The 24,874-nt window shown below is 38.0% G+C and overlaps 1 protein-coding gene across 6 annotated transcripts in view; it reads left to right on the top strand.

Moving 5' to 3' along the window:
* Nucleotides 1-24,874, top strand: part of N4bp2 (NEDD4 binding protein 2) — a 108,227-nt gene that overhangs the window by 22,023 nt on the left and 61,330 nt on the right. For 4 of the 6 annotated variants that reach the window (XR_003848581.1, XR_003848580.1, XR_003848578.1 and 1 more), the window contains exons 3-7: nt 5,405-5,750; nt 9,476-10,634; nt 14,234-14,358; nt 20,541-20,629; nt 23,716-23,792. Coding sequence is in view for 1 of the 6 variants with exons in the window: in XM_029560702.1 (XP_029416562.1) it covers nt 5,522-5,750; nt 9,476-10,634; nt 14,234-14,358; nt 20,541-20,629; nt 23,716-23,792 (1,679 nt within the window). In the remaining 5 variants the exon portion in view is untranslated. Of the gene's footprint in view, nt 1-3,548; nt 3,618-5,404; nt 5,751-7,971; nt 8,064-9,475; nt 10,635-14,233; nt 14,359-20,540; nt 20,630-23,715; nt 23,793-24,874 lie in introns of those variants that run through there. The other 2 variants (XR_003848579.1, XR_003848582.1) reach the window with 2 other exon arrangements.

Genomic DNA, 24,874 nt, shown 5'->3' with positions numbered 1-24,874 from the left:
AGAAATCTGCTGGCCTCTGTCCTGTGTGCTGGGACTAAAGGTGTCTTGGGTTTGAGTGTTTTTTTTTTTTTTTTTTTTTTAAATTGCTGCTAGATGAGGAACAGCTGACCTTCCTAAAACAAAGTCATCTAGATAGGCTGACTAGATTCACTGGATGGACAAGCACAGGGGAACAGCGGGGGTGAGGGGTGGGGGAGTGTGCCAACAACACAGCAGACAGTATCAGGGAAGACAGAGTAAAAGGGCTCTAGTTGGGGTGCCATCTGGGAAGTGGGTATATAGATGAATAAGATTGGGATGTTCTGTGTGATGTACACACAAAAAAATCAACAAATTAAAAAAATGAGTTATATTTGAGGAGGAAGCATAAAAATTTATGTCTTGTTGATTAGTAGAGGTGATAAACATTACCATTGAAATCTACCTGATGACTGTATCCATACACATGTGTATCTTACTCTTATTGTTAGAGATTTTGTAGATGAATTCAGTTTTTTGGGGGGGAGGTATAAACAGCCATACCATGTGCAAATAAGGGTCATTTTTATTGATTTCTTTCTGATCTGCATATTTAAAAAAATTTTTTTTTCCTCTTTCACAAGTTAAAGTTTCCAGTGTTATAGTGTTGTAAGAGTGAATAACCCCGTTTTCCACACCTGGCCCTGTACTGGTTTTAGAGACAAGATCCTCTTGTCTCTGCCTTCTGAGTACTGAGATTATAGATGTGTACCATCACGCCTTGCTGTACTGAAATTGTTTTAAAATATTTGTGTGTTTGTATCTGTGTGTGTGTGTGTGTGTGTGTGTGTGTGTGTATGCATATGTGTGTCCTTCCCCTTGGAGCTGGGGTTATAGACCTGTGTGGACTTCTAGCTTGTTACATGCATACTGGGATCCAAAATCCAGTTCTCATGGTTGCTCAGCAAATGCTCCTTAACCACTCTCTATCCCCTGAATTTTATGTGCATGCTGGGGATTGAGCCCAGGGCCCTGTACAGTCTAGGCAAGTGTTATTTCATTGAATCATACATCTAGCCCCATGTACTTCTGAATTTTATTTGTTGATATTTTGTTAGGATATTTATATCTACATTCATGAGGACTGTTGGCCTTCAGTTTTATCTTCTCTCCCTTTCCCTCTCCCCCTCCTTTTCCCTCTCTCCCTTCTCCCTCTCTCCCTCTTTTTGTACTGACTTTGTCTAATTTGGTGTCAGAATGGTTATAGCTTCATAAACTGAATTGAAAATACTATTTTTTGGAAAAGATTGTGTAGGATTAGTGTAATTTTCCCTAAAAATATTTGTTAGAATTCTCTAATGAAGCCACTTGTCCTGGAAGATAAATTTTTTTTAATAGTTTTAAAATTGTGCTTTAAAAAGCTGAGGATGTAGATCAGTGGGAGAGCACTTGCTTATTTTGTTAGCTCAGATCCCTAGCTCTGCTAAAAGAATTGTGTATTTAGTTTAACTAAAAAGTATAGGTCTTGGTCAGGTATGATGATATACACCTTTTAAAAATCACAGCACTCCTGAGGCAGAGGCAAGTGGGTCTTTTTAAGGGCACAGTGGTCCGCATATTGAGTTACGGGCCAGCTAGGGCTACATAGTGAGACCTCGTCTCTTTCATATGTATATCTATATGTATACACACACGTATATGTGTGTTGTGTTGCATGCCTTTTATTTCCTATTGGATGAGTTATGGTAGTTTGTGATTTTGATAATTGGCCCATTTCATTCAGTTTCCTTCTTAGCCTTCTGGCATCTGCAGGGTTTGTAGTGATAGCCTCTTTTCGTTCTTGTTACTCACCATTCATGTCTTTTCTTTGAGCTATAGATTTATCATTTTTATTGGTCTTATCACTGAAGTAATGCTTTTAAAATAGTTTTTTTTCTATTCTGTTTTCAATTTTTTAAAAAATTTTATTATTTTTAGTTTATGTGTATGAGTGTATTGCCTACATGTATGTGAGTGCACCCATGTCGTGCAATGCCTCAGAAGTCAGAAGAGGGCTTTGGATTCCCCTGAAACTGGAGTTAAGGACAGTTCGTAGCTGCCATGTGGGTGCTGGGAATTGAACCCAGGTCCTCTGCAAGAGCAGTCAGTGCTCCTAATTGCTGAGCCATCTCTCCAGCCCCTGTTTTCAATTTCATTGAGATTGGTTCTTTTTTCTTTTTTTCCTTTTGTATTTTTGAAGCAGGGTCTCCCTGTAGCCCCAGCTGACTATGTAGACCAGGCTGGCCTTGAACTCACCAAGATCCACCTGCCTCTGCCTCCCAAGTGCTGGGATTAAAGGCGTGCGCCACCACGCCTGGCTTAGAGATTGGTTCTTTTTTATTTCTTGCCTTCTGCTGGCTTTTATTTTTATTTTGTTCTTTTTCTATGTTCTTGTGTTGAAGGGTTAGCTTATCAATTTTAACTTTTCTAATGTATGTGTGTTGTGCTGTGAATTTTTTCTGTCATACTGCTTTGGCTGTATCCACAAATTTTGATATGGTTTATTTTTACTTAGTTCAGTTCATTTAAAATTTTTTCCTTGAGATGTCATCATTTTGTGTGCGTGTGTGTGTGTGTGTGTGTGTGTGTGTGTGTGTGTATGAGATACACATGCCATGGTGCATATGTGGAGGTCACAGAACAACTTGTGGGAGTCTGTGTTCTCCTTTCCACTAGGAATTGAATTTAGGATTTCAGGTTTAGCGGTAAGTGCCTTTATCCCTTGAGTTACCTTGCTGTTCCACCACCATGTTTTTTGAGACAGAATCTCTCACTGAGACCTGGAACTTGCTGATTAGGCTAGCCTGTCTGGACAGTGAGCCCCATAGATCCTCCTATCTCCTTCCTAGCTGTGGGATTATAAGTGCCAACCATGCCTGGCTTTTTATGTGGGTTTTAGGGATTAAAGATGGGTCCTTATGCTGTGTGGCAAGCAGTTTATAGACTGAAGTACCTCCCCAACTTTGAGACTTTGTTTTGGACTTGTGGATTAACTAGAAGTATATTGCTTAGGTTCTAAGTGTTTAAAGATTTTCCTGCTGTCTTTCTGTTACTGATTTCTAGTTTGATTCTTTTTGGTTAGGGAACATAATTTGTGTACTCTCAAGTCTTTTAAGTTTGTTAAGATTTGTTATGTAGCTGAGGTTGTGGTTTATTTTGGTAGATTTCTCTCTGCATTTTGAATGTATGATCTGCCACCATTGAGTGGAGGGTTCCAGAAATGTTGATTAGATACTTAATTGTTGGTGGTGTTGAGTTCTGTACTCTCAGGATTTTCTGTCTAGTCGTTCTACAAATTGCTAATAGTGTTAATAGGATTGAGATCTTTGACTATAGTGAAATATACTTACTTTTCCTTTCAGTTCTATAATTTTTTTTCTTCCTATTTGTAGTTAGCATAGACATTTAGGCTTGCTTTGTTTTTTCTGGTGGATTGGTCTTTATTATTATGTAATGAATCTTTTTTGTCTCTGATAATCTTTGCTCTGAATTCTGCTTATGATATAATATATAAACATGATTTTACTTAATTTTAATTAATTTAAATTTAGGCACAGTTGGCTGGTGGCTGTCATATTTCTGGAAGGTGGAGGGAACTATGACACAAATTTAATTAAAAGGTAAATTTTATAGTATGTTAATAGATGTTAAGGGCAATGAGTGGTTAACTGTAATGGGAAGATTGGAACAGAGGGAGTGGGATGTTTGACCTTCAGTTAGATAGTCAAGGAAGAAATTCTTGAATATGACACTTGAACAAAAACTTTAATGAGTGAGAATTAGCAGTGCAAATATCTTGGGGGAAAGACTATATCAAGTGTTCATAGGGAGGCAGGTCATTGTATAAACTTTAGCTTTTACTCTGAATGACATAGAAAAATCACTTGAGAGTTTTGAGCAATCAAATTGACTTTGGCTGCTATGTTGAAAATAGACTATAGGGAACAGTGGTGCAAGCATAGCAGCTAGTTAGACAGGAGGTTAGTTGAAAAGTGACAAAAGTCAGAGCAAATGGTTAGAGCAGATTTTGAGAAAAATATCAAGGCATTTGATTTCAGATATTTTAAGTTTGAAATGTTTATTAGACAAGTAGACTGTGGTTCTACTCCAGATACACAAGTACCTACCCTTGTGGAACTTACAATGTACTGAATTATGGATAACAAACACAATAAGTAAATAAACACAGCAAGTAAATAGTTTAGGATACTGGGTATATAGCTCCATTAGAGTGCTTGCTTGACATAGATGAAGCCCTGGGTTCAGTCCCTAGCACCACATAAAAGTGGACGTAGAGGGAGGAGGACCAGAAGTTCAAGGCCATTTTTGGATATATAGGGAGTCAAGGTCATTTGGGCTCAAAAAGAGAGATTTTTGTTGTACTGAATCATAACATGGTAACGTTTAAGTAATAAGTGGTGAGAAAATACATGTTACAGAAATCTGGTAGAAAAGTAGTTTAGGTAGAGGGAATTAAAGTGTAAAGGTTCTCAGGTGGGAGCATGGCTGATGTGTTTGAAGAAAAACAGAAGAGTCAGGAGGCCAGGCATGTGTGCCTCCAGTGGCAAGAACGAGGGGACAATTTGGGAAGACAGTACAGAGGTACCAAGTGTCTGGTGACAGGCCGTGTTAAGGGCTTTCTTTTTCATCCTGAGTGAGATGGGGAGTTAGTGGATAGTTTAGCAGAAGGGAGGCATCATCCAACCTATGGATTAGCTGTCCCTTTGCCTGCTGTGCTAAGTAGACTAAAGGGGCAAGAGTTGAAGAAGGGTGATTGGTTACAGCAGTGACTTTTTTAGGTACTATTACTGCTGGATTTGCAAGTCCTAGTCAATTTGTTACAGCAGTTGTTACAGCAACTTAGCAGGCTGTGATAGTTAAGTCTAGGGTGATAGCAGTAGAAATGGTAGGATTGTCATTCTGTTTACATTTTTGGAATTGCATTGGCAAACTTGGCTTACTACTTCATGAGAAGAGTCAAGGATTATTTGACCTGGGCATTGAGAAGGATAGAGTTACATTAACTGACATGAAAGGATGGGGAGAACAGGTTTGAAGGGGTCATCAGGAGCTCAGTTTTGGACATGTTTATGATGCCTACTAGAAATCTAAATGTAGATAATCAATGGGCATTCTAATGTTTATGAGTCCTTTTTTATGTTTTTTAAAAATGAAATAATATTATTAAAATATATTATGCTGAAATATATTATACTGTGTTATTATTTCCATTTTTAACATGTTCAATCCTGACAAAACTGAGATGTTTTGGCAATAAATTGACTGACTTGTATTTAGCTTTGCTGCCAGAGTTGATGGTACTTTCTTAAACAAAGTTGTCATTCCAATTTTAGAAATGGAAATATGATTATGTAGTCTGAGTATTTTTACTTGCTTTCTATTTTAGGTCCTATTACTGCTGGATTTGCAAGATTTTTAATCCTGTTTTCTTTGAATTATGATTTAAATATCAAAAATATTAAATTTTTTTAAAAAGGGAAATATTTTAGTTTTGGAAGTCAGAATGCCAAGGAAAAGGAAAAATCTTGGGGGAAATCCTTTTCGGAAGACTGCAAACTCTAAGGAAGTTATCGTGTCCAGTGTTGCTAGTCATGAGGAGCCAACTGCTACCCTTCCTTCCATGTGTGAAACAAAAATTGATCAGGAAGAACTCTTCACCAGTGTCTCAGAGATGTTTTCTGAACTGGATCCTGATGTAGTGTATTTGATGCTTTCTGAATGTGATTTCAAAGGTGAGAAAAAGTTTAGTTTGAATCCTTTGCATCTTACAAGAAGACTTCATGTGGTATGCCATGATGAGTGGTGAAACAGAAAAACGATTTTATCATTTATTAAGCATCCACCGTGGACAAGGTACTAAGTTTGGTATTACTAGGGATGTGAAAACTAAAGAATGATTTCTACTCTAAAGAAAGGTACAGTTGTAGATGTAAGATGCATGTATAGAAGTCATATTCTACTTTTTATTCTCTTCTCTCCTCTAGACAGGTGCTACTGACATTTTGGGCTGGGTAATTCTTTGTTGGGCTGGCTCTTCTGTACACTATAGAATGTTCTAGTAGCATCTCTGACCTATACTGTAGATGCCAGTTCCTTATCCCACTAGTTGTACTGATCAAAAATACTATGATATGTGTCCTTTTCTCCCTGGAGAGTGAGACTGTACTTGATTGAGAACTAGTGTTTTAGAATGTAAGCTCCACAAAGTCAGATTTGTAAAGCCATTTTACTATTCTTATTTCCAATCCCTAAAATATCTAGTGATCCTCTACTAGGATTTAAGTAGATACTTGTAAGCTGATTAAGAGTTGAGAACAGGAAGAGTAGTGTGGTTTCAAACACTGGCTTTGGAGTCAAGCAACCTGGTTTAGATCGACAGTTCTGTCACTAGCATCTTCAACTTTGTTTTCTAATTTGTTAATGAAAAATCATAGTATTTATCTTATAGGACTGTTTTCTGGTGGGAATTGAAGTTTTTTTTTGTTGTTGTTTTTTTTTAACACATGATGGAAAACAGAATCATACATTTCATTTGCACTCAAGACTAACCATAGCCAGAAGTTACAGTATGATCAAGCTAATGCTTAAACAGTTTTCATTAAAAAGTAGAGTAAGAAGCCGGGCGTGGTGGCGCATGCCTGTAGTCCTAGCACTTGGGAGGCAGAGGCAGGTGGATCTCTGTGAGTTCAAGGCCAGCCTGGTCTACATAGTGAGTTCCAGGACAGCTGGGGTTACAGGGAGACCCTGCTTCAAAAAGATGAAAAAAAAAAAAAAGAGTCATACTCTGTATTGTTTTGACTATGGTTAGTATAAGGTACAATTGTTCTAGATTAGAAGGTTTTGGTAATGTCTGGTAAACTTACATCCTCAGTCTCTGTGTGTGCTATGCTGTGTGTATCTACCCTGTCATGATACATACTCCTAAACCCAGCACTGCACTTGGTGCTCAGACGCTAGCATGTAGAGTTCTGAAAGTGACTTTAGCATTTGTTTTCTAATTGTGTTGTCTTCAGAATTTATTTGTTGAGCATACATTAACAGCATGTTATCCTATGTTCTAACAAACTTATTTCTCTTTTTCAGGATCTTCTATAAACTTCTTTATAAATGTGAGATATTATGAGTAATTTGAATGATAATGTTGATATTTTATATTCTGCTGGTTAAAACTTAATATAACAAAATTTCTTAATGCTGTTGTATATTTATCTTTATAACAAGCTTTATGTATTTATCTTTAGTGGTTTCCTACTGCTCCAGTGATCTGTTGTGTTCTAATTTATTTATTTATTTCATGAATAGTTTTTCATGAATAATTAATACTGTGAGAAAATTTTGGTGAAAGTAGCCTTTTACTTCTTTTGTCTTTTTCTAGTAGTGCCAAAACTTTATTTTCTGCATCATAGGATAAAAACACTTTTCAGTTCTTGGAAATAATACTGTTAAATTACCTACCAGTGAGGTGTGCCAGTTTTAACACCACCACAGCACTTTTAGCATTGTGAAGAATTATTTTAATAAGAATAAAATTGTGCCTTTTCTTAACTTATTTTTCTTTATTTTTAATAAAGAGGAATGATGAATATTTTTGCATAGGAGTTTTTCTCATATCTTTTAAGTTATTCATTTAATTCCTTTGGTTGTTTTCCTAGCATAGGTTTATTTTTTCTAGCAATCTGTGTAAAGACTTTGTAGGTAATTCTCTATCTTGATATTTTACTTAGTTTCACTTTATACTGCTTTTCATTATATACATGTTATTTTTAGTTGATCATTCTGGCTTTTCTATCATGTAGAGTTTTTTCCCCATAGGAATATCTTTAGGTTTATTTTCTTCCCTATACTGTTTTTTCAATGTTTAGGGCTTCTTGCCTTTGTAGTGTTGCTATGATCTCCTGATTGACCTCTCTGCCAGGCTTGCCCCTCCAATCCCTCTTTGTTTTTCTCCTTAAGGGAACATTAATTGGGTGCTTACTAAGTGCCAGTCCCTGTGCACAGCACTTTTTCATGGATTATCTCATTTAATCCCCACAACAACCTACGAGGTAGGTACTTTTATTATCCCCATATTACCAATGAGAAAGTCAAGCTTAGGAAAATTGGCTAACTTGTTCCAAGTGTAATGGCCAGCAAGTAGAGTTTTACATGCTGGTGTTCTGACTCCAGACCCTTCTGTGCTGTGCTCTTTCCATGCTTATTTTCCCTAATACAAAATAAAAAGACCTCCAAATTTCAAATGTTTAAAAATAATTTTCTTGTGGTGCCCAATAGTAAACCCAGGGCCTCAAGAACGTGTTAACTAGGCACTCTGCCACTGAGCTGCAATCCTAACTCTCAAATACTTAAAAATTCTTTCAGCTCCTTGTTTGTGCTATAACAAAAAAGCTCAGCATTGGAGTCAGATACACTAGTCCTGCCTCTGTCACTGTCTGTGATTTGGGCCCAGTTAATGTACTTTTTTGAGCTTCATTTTCTTCATCTATTTACTGGGATGATAAATCTTAGTATTAGTTGATAATTTGGTGAGATAATTTGTATAACACTTCTGCTTGTAGTTTTTTTTCAAGTTCCCTTAAATAAACAAGTTAATGTTTCTTAGTAGACCTATAGTGCTCTTCTCAATTTCATCCAGTCTTCTCCAGTGTTATCGTCTTCCTTTGTCCCTCACACATAACCCTGTATGCTCACTCTCCAACCAACTTCTCTGAATCCCTTAAACAGGTTTCATATTTTCAAACTTAGTTTAACTTTTCCCCTGTCTGGCAACTTGATTTTTAATCTTCAGGTGCCAGTTCATATATTGCTTTATGTGAAATATTTCCTTATTCTCCTGTCCGTCACTATATCATTTATACATTTTTAAAACTGTATATTATTTAATCTATATTGCATTATAATTATTCTTTAATGTAATTATCCTTAAACTCCATTAAACTACAGAATCCTTTGTACCAGCACTATGTCTTATTAATTTTTGTATAAAGTATTTCTGATATGTATTTTTTTTATATTAAGTGAAATTCATAGCATGGACCATATAAATGAATTACATATACTAGAAAATAAAATAGTTACTCCTAAAAAGGACATGGAGTAGGTAATTGTTGATTAAATCAGCTGACTGATTTATAAATAACCTTTAAATTTATAAATGACCCTTATATATTCAGTTATAGATATTTATATATTTCATCACTAAATTACTAAAAGACTGCTTGATAGTTTATTATTATTTATCTGAAAGAACACCATTGCATGGCTCTATCAGTGAAATTTTTCACCAACATATTTTGGTGTATTAAGTGTTAATTTTTAAAAGATGACGTGAACATACATTTCTCTGTCTTCCATTTATTGCAAAATGTAGGGTTTTTCTCTGGATTTTGATGAAGTTTGTGTTAGTTTTTCAAGATATGTATGTATTTTTGTTGTCACTGTTGTTGTTGTTCTTGTGCAGTTGAAAATGCCATGGATTGTCTCTTAGAATTATCTGCCACTGATGCCAAGATAGAAGACTCATCTTCACAAAGTTCTCTTGCGTGTGAGAATATGCCAAGTGGGTCAGGAAGTGGAATAATGGAGAAATGTCCTCCTGAAGAAGAGAGTGAAGATTCAAAAATGGACTCATTTTTGGATATGCAGCTAACTGAAGACTTGGATTCCTTAATACAGAATGCTTTTGAGAAATTGAATTCTTCTGATGACCAAGTCTATTCATTTTTGCCTTTGCAAGATGTTAATAATTTCAGTGACCCTACTACGTTTATGAATTCAGATTCAAATAGTATGACTCCTGTTTTTCCTGTACAAAATGTGGGTTCAAATAGTGAAAATTTTAAGAATTCTGCCTCTGCATTAAGTTCAAACCCATTAACTTCAGATTCATTTTTGAGTGAGTCTGAAAGTTTTATAAATGATACCACGTTGGCATTAGAAGGTAACTACCCAGAAGGGTCTCATCTCAGTAGTTCTTTAAATCCCCAAAATGACTCTGTTGTGGGTTGTGGCAGTATTAGCCAAACACAAAAAGATCATTTAGAATCTGAGTGTGCTAATGCTCAACTTTCTCTGACTCCTGTAGAGTTGGGTACCATTGAACCGCAGGTTCCTTCAAATCTTCCTCTGCAAAATCCAGGGCTTGATTTATCAGGTACTGATGGAGGTCAGAAATCTACTTCTGTGTCTGATGTTTTTGTACCCTCTGAAGGGTTCAATTTCAAGCCACACAAACATCCTGAACTGCCACCAAAGGGGAAGGATGTGAATTACTGCCCAGTACTTACCCCTCTTCCTTTGCTCCTTCCTCCTCCTCCACCTCCACCAATTTGGAATCCAATGATTCCTGCTTTTGACCTCTTTCAAGGAAATCATGGCTTCGTAGCTCCTGTTGTAACCACAGCTGCACACTGGAGACCTGTCAACTACACGTTTCCACCCTCTGTCATTTCTCATACTTCCCCAACAAAAGTGTGGCGAAATAGTGAGGGAGCAAGTGCTTATCAAGTGCAAGAGACTCCAGTTTCTCAGCCTGTAAGAAAGAAGACAACATCCTACGTTGGACTAGTTCTTGTTCTTCTCAGAGGGCTCCCGGGTTCAGGAAAATCTTTTTTGGCAAGGTATGGAGCTCTTTTGAAACTTTTAGAAATATAATGCATGAATCTGAACAGCTAGTGTGAATATTCAAAATACTTAACAGAGATGGTTAGAGACATCTAAAATGCTTTTTTACTAGTTTCTTGTATAGTAAATACTCTTCGCTCCACAAGTTTTTTTTTTTGTTAAACACTTGAGTTTTTTTTTTTTTAAATCTTTTTATTTTTTAAATTTATTTTTATTTTATGTGTATGAGTGCATTGCCTGCATGTGTGTAAATAAATACACTTGTGTCATGCAATGCCCACGGATGTCAGAAGAGATGTTGGATCCCCTGGAACTGGATTTACAGACAGTTGTTAGCTACTATGTGGGTGCTGGGAATTGAACCTGGCCTTCTGCAAGAGCAGTCAGTGCTCTTAATCACTGAGCCATCTCTTCAGCCCTACACTTGTGTTTTCTTTAATCATTTATTTTATGTGTATGACTATTTTGCCTGCATGTATGTAAGTGTACCATGTGCATGCAGTACCCATGGAGGCCAGAAGAGGGTGTTGGCTCCCCCTGGAACTAGTGTTATTTACAGTTCCTAGCCACCATGTGGGTTCTGGAAAGTGAACCCTACTTCTCTGCAAGAGCACCCAGTACTCTTAACCACTGAGCCATCCCTTCAGCCCTCTCCAAAAATTTTATTAAAATCTTGGAATATCTTTGCTGATGTGCATGCAGTACCCATGGAGGCCAGAAGAGGGTGTTGGCTCCCCCTGGAACTAGTGTTATTTACAGTTCCTAGCCACCATGTGGGTTCTGGAAAGTGAACCCTACTTCTCTGCAAGAGCACCCAGTACTCTTAACCACTGAGCCATCCCTTCAGCCCTCTCCAAAAATTTTATTAAAATCTTGGAATATCTTTGCTGGATAGAAGAAGAAGAAGAAGAAAAAAAAAAAAAGATAATTCAAGATATTGAGTCTGTGAAATCAACAAATAGCTTTCGGTGAAAGTGCGTTAATTTCACTGAGAAAAAGCTGAGTTCAACTTTGATTATGGAGTTTGAAAGCCATAATTGAAAAAAAACAAAAAAACAAAGCAAAAAACCCCAAAAGATCCATAACTGATTTTGAATTCAGGGAAAGTCATGAATACATGACTTCTACTGATGGCTAGACATTCAGGATTATAATGTGTTGTTAAATAGTGCCTTTAGATTTGAGGGAAGAGAACGTAGGTAGAATGAACAGTAGTAATCACAGAACTTAAGAATTTCAGTAATCAATTTTGTTGAAAAATATACCGTCAGTTATGCTGTCATGCCCATTTATGCCCACTTTGTAGTTAAGTATCTCGTTAGTGCTTTGATCTGGGCAATCAGAATCAGGCTTAGAAATAGCCCTATTATCATGGCTTCAGGCATTCCTTTAAGAATACTGTTCTAGTTTCTTCCCATAGCCCTTGGTCTTCAAATTCTAAGAGATTCACTCCTAATATATTTTATTTATCTTTCCCTCCTGAGCGAGAGAGCGAGAGAGAGAGAGAGAGAGAGAGAGAGAGAGAGAGAGAGTATAAGGGGGGAGGGGAGAGGAGAAGAGAGGAGGAGAGCGAGAGAGAGCGAGAGAGAGCGAGAGAGCGAGAGAGAGCGAGAGAGCGAGAGAGAGAGAGAGAGAGAGAAAGAGAAAGAGAGCAAGCCCAGTCTGGCCACAAATTCACTATGTAGCCAAGGATGACCATGAATTTTTGATCCTTCTTCCTCCACTTTCCAAGTGCTGGGTTTGTAGGTGTGTGCCATCACAGCTGATTTATGTGGTATTAGTATTGAAACCAGTACCTTTTACATGGTAGGCAAGTATTCTAATTGAGCTGCATTTGCAGCTTTAGTAATAGCAGTATTAAAACTATTTAATGTTACATATATTGTAGTCAGTCACAGCAATTTTATTTTGTGAATACATGAAAATGAAAGGCAGTGCTTTAAAAGGTAATAGAGTCAAGTTTGTAGAACTAGGTTTCAGGGGTCTTAGAGGTGAAGAAAGCTATAGTTTGAGATTAGGAACAAAGGTACCTGCCACAAAATAGAAACAGAAAAGATTTTTTTTTTTTTTTTTGAGATAGGGTGTCACTGTGTAGCCCTGGTTGGCCTTGAACTCACAGAGATCCAAGTGCTGGTATTAAAGATGTGCACCACCGTGCCCAGCCATGGAACGTTATTTTCGCTGGAGAGAAGTAACTGAGATAATATAGACAGAGAAGTTGAGCTTTCTCAGAGAATGGTCTGCAGCATTGAATTAGCAGGAGATTGGAAGGAAAATCAAGTGAAAACAAGGCTTTTGGGTTTATTGGAAAGGTCATAAATGGATTGCTTTTTAAAAATATATTTTAATATTTTTTGTTGTATGCATATGAATGTATTGCTTGCATGTAAATAAGTGTACCTGTGTCGTGCAGTACCTGGGGAGGTTAGAGGAGGGCGTTGAGTTCCCCTGGAACTATAGTTATGGGTGGTTGTTAGCTGCCATGTGGATGCTGAGAACCTAACCTGGGTCCTCTGCAAGAGTAGCCTCTGCTGTTAATCACTGAACCATTTCTTCAGACCCATGAATGGCTATCTTCAAACAAACAAACAAACAAAAACCAATTTAGTTGGGCATTGTGGTGCATGCCTTTAATCGCAGACTTGCAGGGGCAGAGATCAAGACCAGCCTGGTCTCCATAGCAAGTTCCATGCCAGCTGGGGCTACAGGGAGGAAAAAGAAAAAAACAACCCCTGAAAAACAAAAAACAATTTTCTTATCTTTTAAGGGTTGAGTAGAGGACTCAGAAAGAAGATAGTGAAGAAGTTGGGAAGGTTTGAGAGCAGTTCCAAAGTGCGTTTACAATTTTTGAGCAGTACCACAGTGCGTTTGTAGTTGTTTTCCAGAGAGAGAGAGAGAGAGAGAGAGAGAGAGAGAGAGAGAGAGAGAGAGCGAGCGCCAGCCCAAGGTTGACATCAGGTGTCTTCCTTGATTGTGTTCTGCCTTATTCATTGAGGTAGGGTCTCTTAATTGAACCCAGAGCTACTCTGGCTAGTCAGCTTCTAAGCACTGGAATGACAGGTGGGCTGTCAAATCCTCTGAGCATGGGTTTGGGGAGCTGAGCTCTGGTCTTCATGTTTGTATGACTAGTGGTTTGACCACACTTGCATGGCAGGCCATATCCTCAAACTGTGGTTACAATTTTTTTTTTTTAAAGATAAGATATATACGTGTTTTAAAGGAAAAAAAAGTGCCAGGTGTGGTGATGCATGCCTGTAATCTCAATACTTAAAAGGCAGAGGCAGGAGGATCAGGAGTTTAAGGTTATCCTTGGTTAGATAGTGTGTTTGGGGCTAGCTTGGGCTACATGAGACCCTGTCTCATGAAGAAAATAAAACCACATTTCTGATTAATTCATGAAGAGAAAAATAGACTTAACTCAGTTGTATGAAGAGTTGAACTTTATGGTTTAGAGAATTTCCAGTGTAATTTGTTTGAATTTTATAATCTTACTTCTTTAAATACTATTACTTAAATTTTTATTTGAATTATGACTATAAAATGAGAGAATTTTGGAAAGAAAATTAATGAAAATGATTCCCATTGTCATTCACAGGACTTTGCAAGAGGATAATCCAAGTGGCGTCATTCTTAGTACTGATGATTATTTTTATATAAATGGACAGTACCAGTTTGATATAAAGTACTTAGGAGAAGCCCATGAATGGAACCAGAATCGTGGTAAGGATGCCAGGCACTGGAACAATAATATACAGAGACAATTCACTTTAATATTTATATTTTAAGTCACATAGAGATTTAAGAATTTTATTTTTTTTATTTGTTTACTTTTTAGGGGGTACTGAGAATTTGACCCCGGGCCTCACACATGCAAGTGCTTTGCCTTAAGCTATAGCTCTAGCCCTAAAGAATTTTAAATTAGCTTTAATTCTTTAGCTATAATATATACACGCATATATAATTATAACCATGATATTTAATTCAAATTCTTATGTGGTAAGAGGTAAATGAGAATTAAAAGTTAACTTTTGGGGCTGGAGAGATGGCTCAGCTATTAAGAGCACTCACTGCTCTTGCAGAAGACCCAGGTTCAGTTCCTAGCACCTACATGGTGGCTAACAAACATCTGTAACTCCAGTTCCAGGGAGTCCAGTGCCTTCTTCTGACCTCTTCAGGCATTGCATGCATGGGTGCACTTATATGCATACAGGCAATACACTCATTCACATAAATTTTTTTTTTTTTTTTTTCCAAAAGTTAAATTTGGCGGTTGGTAGAGCGTTTGATTAGCAAGCACAAAGCCCTGGGTTTGGTCCTCAGCTCTGGAGAAAGAAAAAGAAAAAAAACAAAAAAAGTTAATTTTGGGGGTTGGGGAGATGGCTCAATTGATAAAATAATTACAACACAAGTATGAAGTCCTGAGTTATATACCTAGCAGCCAAGTGAAAGCCAGATGGGACAGTGTGTACTTATAATCTCAGTGCTGGAGACAGGAAGATCCTTGGGGCTTGCTGGTCAGTCAATTTAGACAGATCACTGAGCTCCAGGCTCAGTGAGAGACCCTTTCTCAAAAGTAAGATGGAAAGCTATTAAGGAAGATACCAGATGTTGACTTCTGGCCTTAGTGCTCGCACATGCACGCATGCACACACTCACAGAGTAATAAAAAATTGAAGTTAATTTTTGTAAGGGGCTTAGACTGTGTTTAGGTTTCATTTAATCAGTGGGGATCTTGTCAGAAGTAAATCTAATTTTCTACTAGGGTTTAATTAGCTAAAGAAAGTTAATTACTCTGGTTTCTGTTCCAGTCGTTATTTCTTTCTCTTTTCTTCCTCCCCTCTCCTTCCTTTTCTCTCTCTTCTCCCTCTCCTCCTCCCCTCCCTTCATCTCTGTCCCCCTCCCTTGCTGTAAGACAGCGTCTTGCTGGGTAGTTCAGGCTGGCCTCAAGCTCATCTTCCTTCTGCCTCACCTTCCTAGTCCCTTTTTTGGAAGTGGAACTTGTCTTGTTAAGTAGTGGTCTTCACTGGATAGGTTTAGTTTGTTTTCTTTCTTTTTTCCTTCCCTCCCCTTCCCTCTCCTCTCCCCTCCTCCCTTACCCCCCCATCACTCCCTCCCTTTTTCTGTACTGGGGTTGAACCCAGGACCTCAACATGCTAGGCAGGTGCTCTCTAGTACTGAGCTGTATCCACAGCTTTGGTTTAGTTTTTATAAGAGTAAAAATGACACTCTTCAGCTGGATGTGATGGTAGTATACCTATAATGCTAGCATTCAATGGCTGAGATAGGGAGGGCCAAACTACCTTGAGCTACATAGCAAGTTAGAGGCAGCCTGGACTATACAATGAGAACCTTTTTTTTAAAATTTATTTTTCTTTATTTTTTGTTTTTTTGAGAGAGAATCTCACCATGTAGCCCTGGCTGGCCTAGAATTCCCTATGTAGAACAGTCTGACTTTGAACTCACAGACTCCAACGGCCTCCTCCAGAGCTCTGGAATTAAAGGTGTGCATGCCCATCTGAGACCCTGTTTTAGAAAATAAAAGCAAACAAAACTCTTTTGAAATGGAATCTGCAAGGAGTTCATAGGTGAAATATTTGTCTAAATCTAGTAAGAAAAGATTGCTTTATCACTGATGTTTAATTATTTGCATGGTTTGAAGTTCTTAAGACATGAATTTTTTTTTATCAGAGCTCGATGTCAGATACTATATAGATAATATTTTAACTAGTCTTTCTTTCAGGATAAATGCACTCTGAAGGTGATTCTTGAGTTTCACATCTTCAGGCATTGTCAAATTTTAAAAAAAACTTAAAAATTATTTTCTCTCCTCTCCCTCTCCCTCCCTCCCTTCCTCTTGCTCTCTCTCAGTGCATGTGTGGAAGTCAGAGGATAACTTGTAGGAATCAGTTCTCTCCTTCCACCATTGTAGGTCCTGTGGGTTCAGCTCAGGTTGTTACCCTGGGTGGCAAGTGCCTTTATCTGCTGAGCTGTCTTTCTAGCCTCCATTGTTAAATTTTTTATATGTTGTTTTCATGAATTAAAAATTAAAGTGAGAACATAGGAAAATGAAAAATAACAGAACCACAGATAAAGGAGCAATAATGGTATGTGGTGAAGATCAACTTTGGATTTACCAATTATTAAATGTGTGACTTTGTGCAAGTTATTTAACTCTTCAAGGCCCAATTACTTTGTAAAATAGACACTTTAATTCCCTGGGTTGATTGTTGTAAATGAAAATGAGAAGTGCTTGGGCTGGAGTGATGGCTCAGTGATTTAGAGTACTGGCTGCTCTTGCAGAGGACCCAGGTTCAATTCCCAGCACCCACATGGCAGCTAACAACTGTCTGTACCTCTAGTTCCATGGGATTCAATGCTGCCTTCTGACCTCCATGGCATTGCAGGACACAGATGTACTTGCATACATGCAATCAATAAAAATAAAAAATAAAAAATATTTTTAAAATATTTTATTTATTATTTTTATTTTATGTGTATGAGTGTATTGCCTGCATGTATGTGAGTACACCCGTGTCATGCAATGCTGTGGAGGTCAGAAGAGGGCTTCAGATTCCCCTGGAACTGGAGTTAAGGATGGTTCGTAGCTGCCATGTGGGTGCTGGGAATCGAACCTGGGTCCTCTGCAAGAGCAGTTAGTGTTCTTAACCGCTGAGCCATCTCTCCAGCCCCTAAAACGAAAAGTGCTTAGTATTGGTTAGGCATGACCTCATAGCAGCAGTGGTAGGCAGAACTCTTAATAGCTTTATTGGAATATAGTTTATGGGTCATACAATTCACTCGTTTAAATTATACAGTTTATCTGGTTGTGACTGTACACCCCTGTAATTCTAGAACTTGAAAGGCTGAGGCAGGAGGATTGCTGCAAAGTTGAGGCCAATCTGTCTACATAGTGAGTACTACTTAGGCTAGCCAGGGCTATATAGCAAAAACCTTAATATAGTATACTAATATTAATAATTATATTAATTATTAATTATATATTAATATAGATAATATATAATAATCAGAATTGTACACCTATTACTATAGTCAATTTTAAAGCATTTAAATCACTTTAGAGAGATTGTGCACCCTTTAGCAGTCATTCATTTTTCCTCAGTCTATTTTCTGTCTCTATATTTGTCTTCTTTGCATTTCTTTTTTCTTTTTAAAAAACATTTTCTAAAAATAAATTTTCTTTATTATTTTTATTTTATGTGTATGAGTGTATTGCCTGCGTGTGCTTAAGTGCACTCGTGTTCTGAAATGCCTGTGGAGATCAGAAGAGGGCATCTGATTCACCTGGAGCTTGAGTTATGGTCGGTTGTTAGCCACCACGTGGTGCTGGGAATGGAACCTGGATCCTCTGCAAGAGCAGCCAGTGCTCTTAACCACCGAGCCATCCCTCTATACCCTTTTGTGTTTCTAATAAATGAAGTCATAACAGTCTTTTGTGATTGGCTACTTTCAGTGTTTATTATTTTTCTCTCCTCCTCCTCTTCCTCCTTCTTCCTATTCTTCTCCTTTCCTCTCTCCCCCCTCTTTCCCTCCTTTTCTCTCTCCTTCTCCCTCTTTCTCCTCTTTTTTCTCTCTTCTCCTTTGTCCTCCTTCCTTCCTTCCCTCCCTTTTTCCTTCTTTCCTCTTTTACCTCCTCCTCTAAACTTTTTCTTTTTCAAAATTATGTGTATGTATATGGGTATGTGCATGTGAGTACAGGTGCCCACAGTAGTCAGGTTTCAGATCCCCCAGGAGCTGGAGTTACATTACAGGCAGTTATGAGCTGCCTGTTATGGTTGTTGGGAATTAACTTGGGTCCTCTGGAAGAACAGTATGTGCTCTTAACTAACTCTGAGCCACCTCTCCAGCCCCTACTTCTTTTCCTTTTTCTTTTTAAAAATTTCTTTAAAAATTTTTAAATTTTATGTGTATGAATGTATTGCCTGCATGGGTGTAAGTGCACCTGTGTTGTGCAATGCCTATGGAAGACAGAGAGGGCTCTGGATCCCCTGGAACTGGAGTTACTGTTGGTTGTTAGCTGCCATGTGGGTGCTTGGATTTGAACCCGGGTCTTCTGTGAGAACAACCAGTGCTCTTAACTGCTGAGCTATCGCTCCAGCCCTTCCTTTTTTTTGGTAACAGCATTTGACTCTGTAGCCTAGGGTGACCTGAAATTCACTATGTAGCCAGTAAATCATTATGTAACACAAGCTGGCCTCATATTTATGGCAGTCCTCCAGCCTTAGTTCCCAAGTGCTAGGGTTATAGATGTGAGTCACCATGCCACCATGCCCAGCTATAGTGTTTTATTTATTTAAATCATGACATATTTTATGTATTTATTTTTTGTTTTAAAATTTTACTTTGAGGGACTGGAGAAATGGTTCAGTGATTAGAAGCACCAGGTACTCTTTCAGAGGATCTAGGTTCAGTTCCTAACACCCATGTGGTGGCTAACAACAATCTGTAACTCCAGTTCCCAGGGGATTCAAAACCCTCTTATGGCCTCCATGGCCATTACATGACACAGGTGCACTTAACACACATGTAGGCAAAAACAATCATATACATAAAATAAAATAAATAAAAATTTTACTTTGAGATAGTTTTTAGATTTATGGGAAAGATAGAAAGATAATGTAGAGAACTTATGTACACTTTCCATCCATTTTCCCTACTGTTAATATCTCATATATAACTATGCTACATTTGTCCAAAGTAAAAGCTTAATATTTCTGTTAACTAAATTTCAGACTTCTTATGCATTTAAATGTTTCCATTAAAGTTCTTATCTGAAGACTCTAACCCAAGATAACATGTTGCTTTAGCATATATAATTTTCTAAGATTATTTTGTACTTTTATATTTATATTTAGTATCCAGCATTTACCTGATGGCTTTGGCTTCTTAGTTTCTTACTTGTGTAGGCACAGGTGTCATGGCACAAACACAAAGGATAGAGGACAACTTTGTGGAGTAATTTCCTTCCTTCACTCTTACATGGGTTTTGGGGATTGAACTCTGGTCTCCAGGCTTATGTGGAAGCACCTTTACCTCCTGGGCCATTGTTCTGACCCTGCTTTGACATTTTATGCCCTTAAAAGTGGTATTTCATTGAGAGACATCTGGGTACACAAACTTGACCAACTAGGCATTAACATATATGACAGATTATATGAAATCCGGTAAGGGGGGATTGTCTAAATATGATTAAGATTTATTATGTGAAATGCACAAAAATTCAATAAAAAACATACATTGAGAAAAAAAACAGTGGTATTTTAGCCCGGTGTGGAGGTGCATGCTTGTAATCCTAGTACTTGAGAGATAGAGGCAGGAGGACCAGCAGTTCAAGGTCCTTCTTAGCTATATAGCAAGTTCAACGCTGACCAGAGTATATGAGATCTTGTCTTCAAAACAAAACAAAATAAAAGACAAAACAAACAAAAAACCCAGAGAACTCAGTGGGTAAGAACGCTTGCTCTTGAGGACTTGAGGGACGTGAGTTCGAATCCCCAGTACCCACTGAAAAAGTCAGGCATGGCTGTGTGTGCTTGTAGCATTGAGGGCTAGTGACAAGTGGATCCAGAGAGCTCCCAGGCCAGCCACCCTAACAACAACAAAAAATGTTCTCTGGTTGAGAGACCCTGTCTCAAGGCAATAAGGGAATGATAGAGGAAAACATTTCAAGTCTTGTTTTGGATTTCACATGTGTTGCATGGCTGTGTGCACCTGTACACCCAAATGCATCCATCACACACACATAACACACCACCAGGAACAAAGTGATATTCTGTGGTCGGATACTGAGTAAAAGTGTCACTTCTCTGATGAAAACATCAGCTATTTTTTTAAAGATTATATTTACTATTATTAAGAATGTTATTTTGTATTGTATTTTTCAGCAAAAGAAGCATTTGAGAAGAAAGTATCTCCAATAATCATTGACAATACAAACCTACAGGCATGGGAAATGAAGCCGTATGTTGCCTTGGTTAGTATCAGGTTTATAATACTGGCTTTAGAATCATCAGGGCAATATTAATTTCATAAGTGAATCTCAAGCACTTAAGAATGGCAGAGTCTTGGTTTGTCTTTAACTGAGTTTTCTCTGGTCTTCAGTGAAATGAGAAAAACAACACAACTAGAATAACTGAGTTTTCCCATAAAACTAAAGTTTTAGTTTTTGGTCTTTTTGAGACAGGATCTCCCTGTAGCCCCAGCTGTCCTGGAACTCCCTATGCAGACCAGGCTGGCCTTGAACTCACAGAGATCTACCTGCCTCTGCCTCCCGAGTGCTGGGATTAGAGGTGTGCACTACCATACCCGGCTAAATTTATTTAGTTTTAAGATTCTGATACTGAAATTTTAAACTGAGTTTTTTTTGCTTTTTTGTATCTTTTATGAAAGAGTATGAAATTATAATTTATGTATGTGTATGTATGCTGATCTGAGAATTTCAGAACTCTAACCTCACCTGTTTTCAGTTGTCTAGATTGGCCAGATTCCCTGTAATCCGGAGCCCTCCTCCCTTTACCTCACATTTATTTATTCTCTTTTGCCCACCTTTGGTAACACCTTTGGGAAGTTAGCCATTATTGTTAACCTATTACAACATCAGGTACTTTTTCTACTTTTGTGGCACCTGGCTTCTTTCAATATGTGAAGCATGGTGTGAAACATGTAGGTCATGGATCTGACTTTTTCTGTGAAGTGACAGTAAATAATTTATGTTTTGAAGGTAGTGTGCAATCTCTGTCACATATCCTCCCCTCATTCATCTTCTCCCTCCTCGTTCCCTCCCCTCCTCGCCAATCCTGTTCTTTCTCTTTCTCCTCTCTTTTTGTCCTTTAGATGTGAAAAACTATCCTTAGTTCTCAGGCTGTACCAATACTGGCTGTTGGGATGGATGCTCACCTTGAGCTATGCATATATTTTCGGAGTGTAGAACTCTTTCCCATGTGTCATTTAATCCTGAGTGTGTAGCTCTATGGTCGGTATATAGCAATTTTATTGACTAAACTTTAATATTCAAACTTCAAAACAGTACCTAGCACTTAGCAGGTAAAAGTGATTGCCTCCAAGTTTGACCATCTGAGTTATATCCCCAGAACCCACAGAGTGGAAGGAAGGAACCCACTCAAGTTGTCCTCTGACTGACCACACTGGGCATGCTTAAACCCACACATAGCATACTCACAAATAAAGAAATAAATGTATATAAAGAAACCCGGAGTGCTGAAGTCTCCCTCCCTAGAGAGAAGTACTTTTCATAGTATTTTTGAGAATCTTTCCAGACATCATCTATCAATGTACAAATATGTGAATAATCTTTTTTTTTCTCCCAAGTGAAAATTCTTTGTCATACTTTGTCATCAGTTTAAGGCACGTATATAATTTCTCTCATTTAATAAAGACTTAAAAATTGTTATTTTTTATTTTATGTTTATATCTTCATTTATTTAGATAAATCCATAATATTAGTCACTAAGTTTTTCTGTTCTCTTGCTCTTACAAATAATAGTGAGCTAAATAGCTTGCCATGCATACATATATCTATTTGCATATGTGTGTTTATCTGTTTTTGTTCTCTTTTACAGTATCAGTGACAGATTTTTGGAACTAAATCACTGGGTCAAAGAGATCATCTAAAATTGCATTTCTTTCCCATTATAGTTTATTCCAGTTTATTACTTTTGGCCCACTCAGTCTGAACCTCTAGCCTTCTAGGGTAGCCTGTGACTTTAGAGTGAGCCAGGTTTGGTCCTAGTTGATTTTCTGTTTGGTCCTAGTTGATTTTCTGTTTTTAATTTTTAACTTTTTTTGTCTTTTTTAAAAAAAGATTTATTATTATTTTTATGTGTATGCGTGTATTGCCTGCGTGTAAGTAAGTGCACCCATGTCATGCAATGTCCACAGAAGACAGAAGAAGCTGTCAGATCCCCTGGAACTGGTGTTACGGATAGTTGTTAGTTGCCATGTGGGTGTTGGGATTCGAGCCCTGGTCTTCTGCAAGAACAACCGCTGAGCCATCTCTCCAGCCCCCCCCCCCTTTTTTTTTTTTGAGACAGGGTCTCCCTGTAGCCTCAGCTGGCCTGGAACTTGCTCTGTAGACCAGGCTGGCCTTGAACTCACAGAGATCTGCCTGCCTCTGCCTCCAAGTGCTGGGATTAAAGGTGTGTGCCACCACACCTGGAGACTTTCTGTTTTTATTCCTTGTTTTTGTGTTTATGTTTTCTGATGCTTGTTGAGAAGAGAGAACAAAATAGAAGGAGGTGGGAAATGGCCTGCAAAGCCTAGTGTGCCCAGCCCCATGCCTTTCCTTTAGTGACCAGAAGCTCTGACCCAACTACTTCTGTACCACACAGAAGTTAAAATCTCCCAGGAGAGTCTGGTGTGGTCATTTGCACCTGTAATCCCGGCTGTTGGGAGGTGGAGGCAGGAGGATCAGGGGTTCAAGGTCATCCCTCCCTTCCTTCCTTCCTTCCTTCCTTCCTTCCTTCCTTCCTTCCTTCCTTCCTTCCTTCCTTCCTTCTTTCTGCATTCGGGTCTAAAAGCCTTAGTGCTCTACCTTGCCTCCCTCCCTCCCTCCCTCCCATCCATGCATGTGTTTTGCCTACATGTATATTAAGTGTTTCTTTGTCACGTAATACCTGTGGAAGTCAGATTCCCCTGGAACTGGAGTTACGTGTGGTTGTTAGCCTCCAGGTGGGCACTGAGAATCAAACCTGGTCCCTCTGCAAGAGCAGCCAGTGCTCCTAACTGCTCAGCCATCTCTCCAGCCCTGTTATCTTTTTCTATAAAAGCAAGTTCAAGGCTAGCCTGGACTATCTGAAGCCTTTTCTTCAAACAAACACTGTCCCCCATGCCCCCACCCCCATTCTCAACAATAACAAACACTCAGACTGTTGAAATCTATTTTAAAAGAACAACAGAGATTGTATACTTTATCAGGTCAAGGTGCTGATCAGATCATGTTTAAGGTTCTTTCACTTCTAACAAGGTATGAGTTTAGAAAATAATTGTGTTCAATGTAATGGTAAAATTATTAAAATTCTTTTTTGTCTTCTTTGTATGTAGTCTCAAAAGCATAAATATAAAGTCCTTTTCCGGGAACCAGACACATGGTGGAAGTTCAAACCAAAGGAACTTGCAAGGTAAAACGTGAAGGCTACCTAACATACCTTATTTCATAACAGTATTTGAATGTCTATCTAGATTTTTAATTCCCTTTATAAATGATGAATAAAACTAAACCAATCAGATTTCAGTTTGTCCACTTAGAAATTGAGAGTAAATTTTATATTGTTTATATCTTATTTCCAGTTTTTTAACAATTTATTTTTAAGATCAATTTAGTGTGTGAGTGTGTGTGTGTGCATGCATGTGTGTGCTTGGGCTTGTGTATGTATGCATGTGTGAGCACAGGTGCAAGTGTTCATAGAACTTGGGTGGAGGTCAGAGAACAACTGTGGAGTTTGTTCTCTCCTTCCCAAGGGATAGAACTCAGATCATCAGGCCTGAGAGCAGGTACCTGTACCTGCTGAGTCATCTTGTTAGCCATTATTCCCAGTTTTATGAAGAATTGGAAGGTTTATGTTTTTATAATAAATAGCCAAAAATTTTCCTCTTGTCTTACATAGTTGTGTATTTCATATGTTAATATCTGAAAGTAGAACAGACCCTAGGAGATGGTATACTTGAACCATGTGTTACTGGGAAAAACTTGTAGCTTCCTAGAATCCTGGAAAGTGGTAAGGGGATAAAGATCATAAAGGTAACAGATTCTTAGAAGTCCAGATAGTTTAGCCTACTCTAAGATTTACTTTTTTCTTTATTTGGTTGCTTATCTTGAATAAACATGTTAATACAGATAATACAATTTCTTTTCCTTTTGTCTTCTGTGTTCTTTTCGAAGATCTAATTTAATTTTAGGATAGTTCCTTCTTAATTTTAACTAATTTCAGCACTAACTAAAGGACAATCTAATTTTGGTACATTCACGATGTTGAGTGACCATCACCACTGTCAGCTTCTGAAATCTTTTCCTTCTTCACAAAACAGTTTCATAGCTGCTAGCAGTTACTCCCAGTTCCTTCCTCCCTTTGGCAGCCCTTACTATGTTTTCTGTCTCTGGATTTTTCCTGTTCTGGATTGCACATACAACGAATCTGTAGATATTTTGGCCTGGCATCTTGCATTTAGAATGTTTTCAAGGTGTGTTCATGTTGTAACAAGT

The sequence above is a fragment of the Nannospalax galili genome, unplaced genomic scaffold, assembly GCF_000622305.1.
Source record: "Nannospalax galili isolate Female #2095 unplaced genomic scaffold, S.galili_v1.0 scaffold772, whole genome shotgun sequence".
NCBI lineage: Eukaryota > Metazoa > Chordata > Mammalia > Rodentia > Spalacidae > Nannospalax > Nannospalax galili.
Note: the sequence above shows the minus strand (reverse complement) of the source record. Positions and strands in the feature narration are given on the sequence as shown.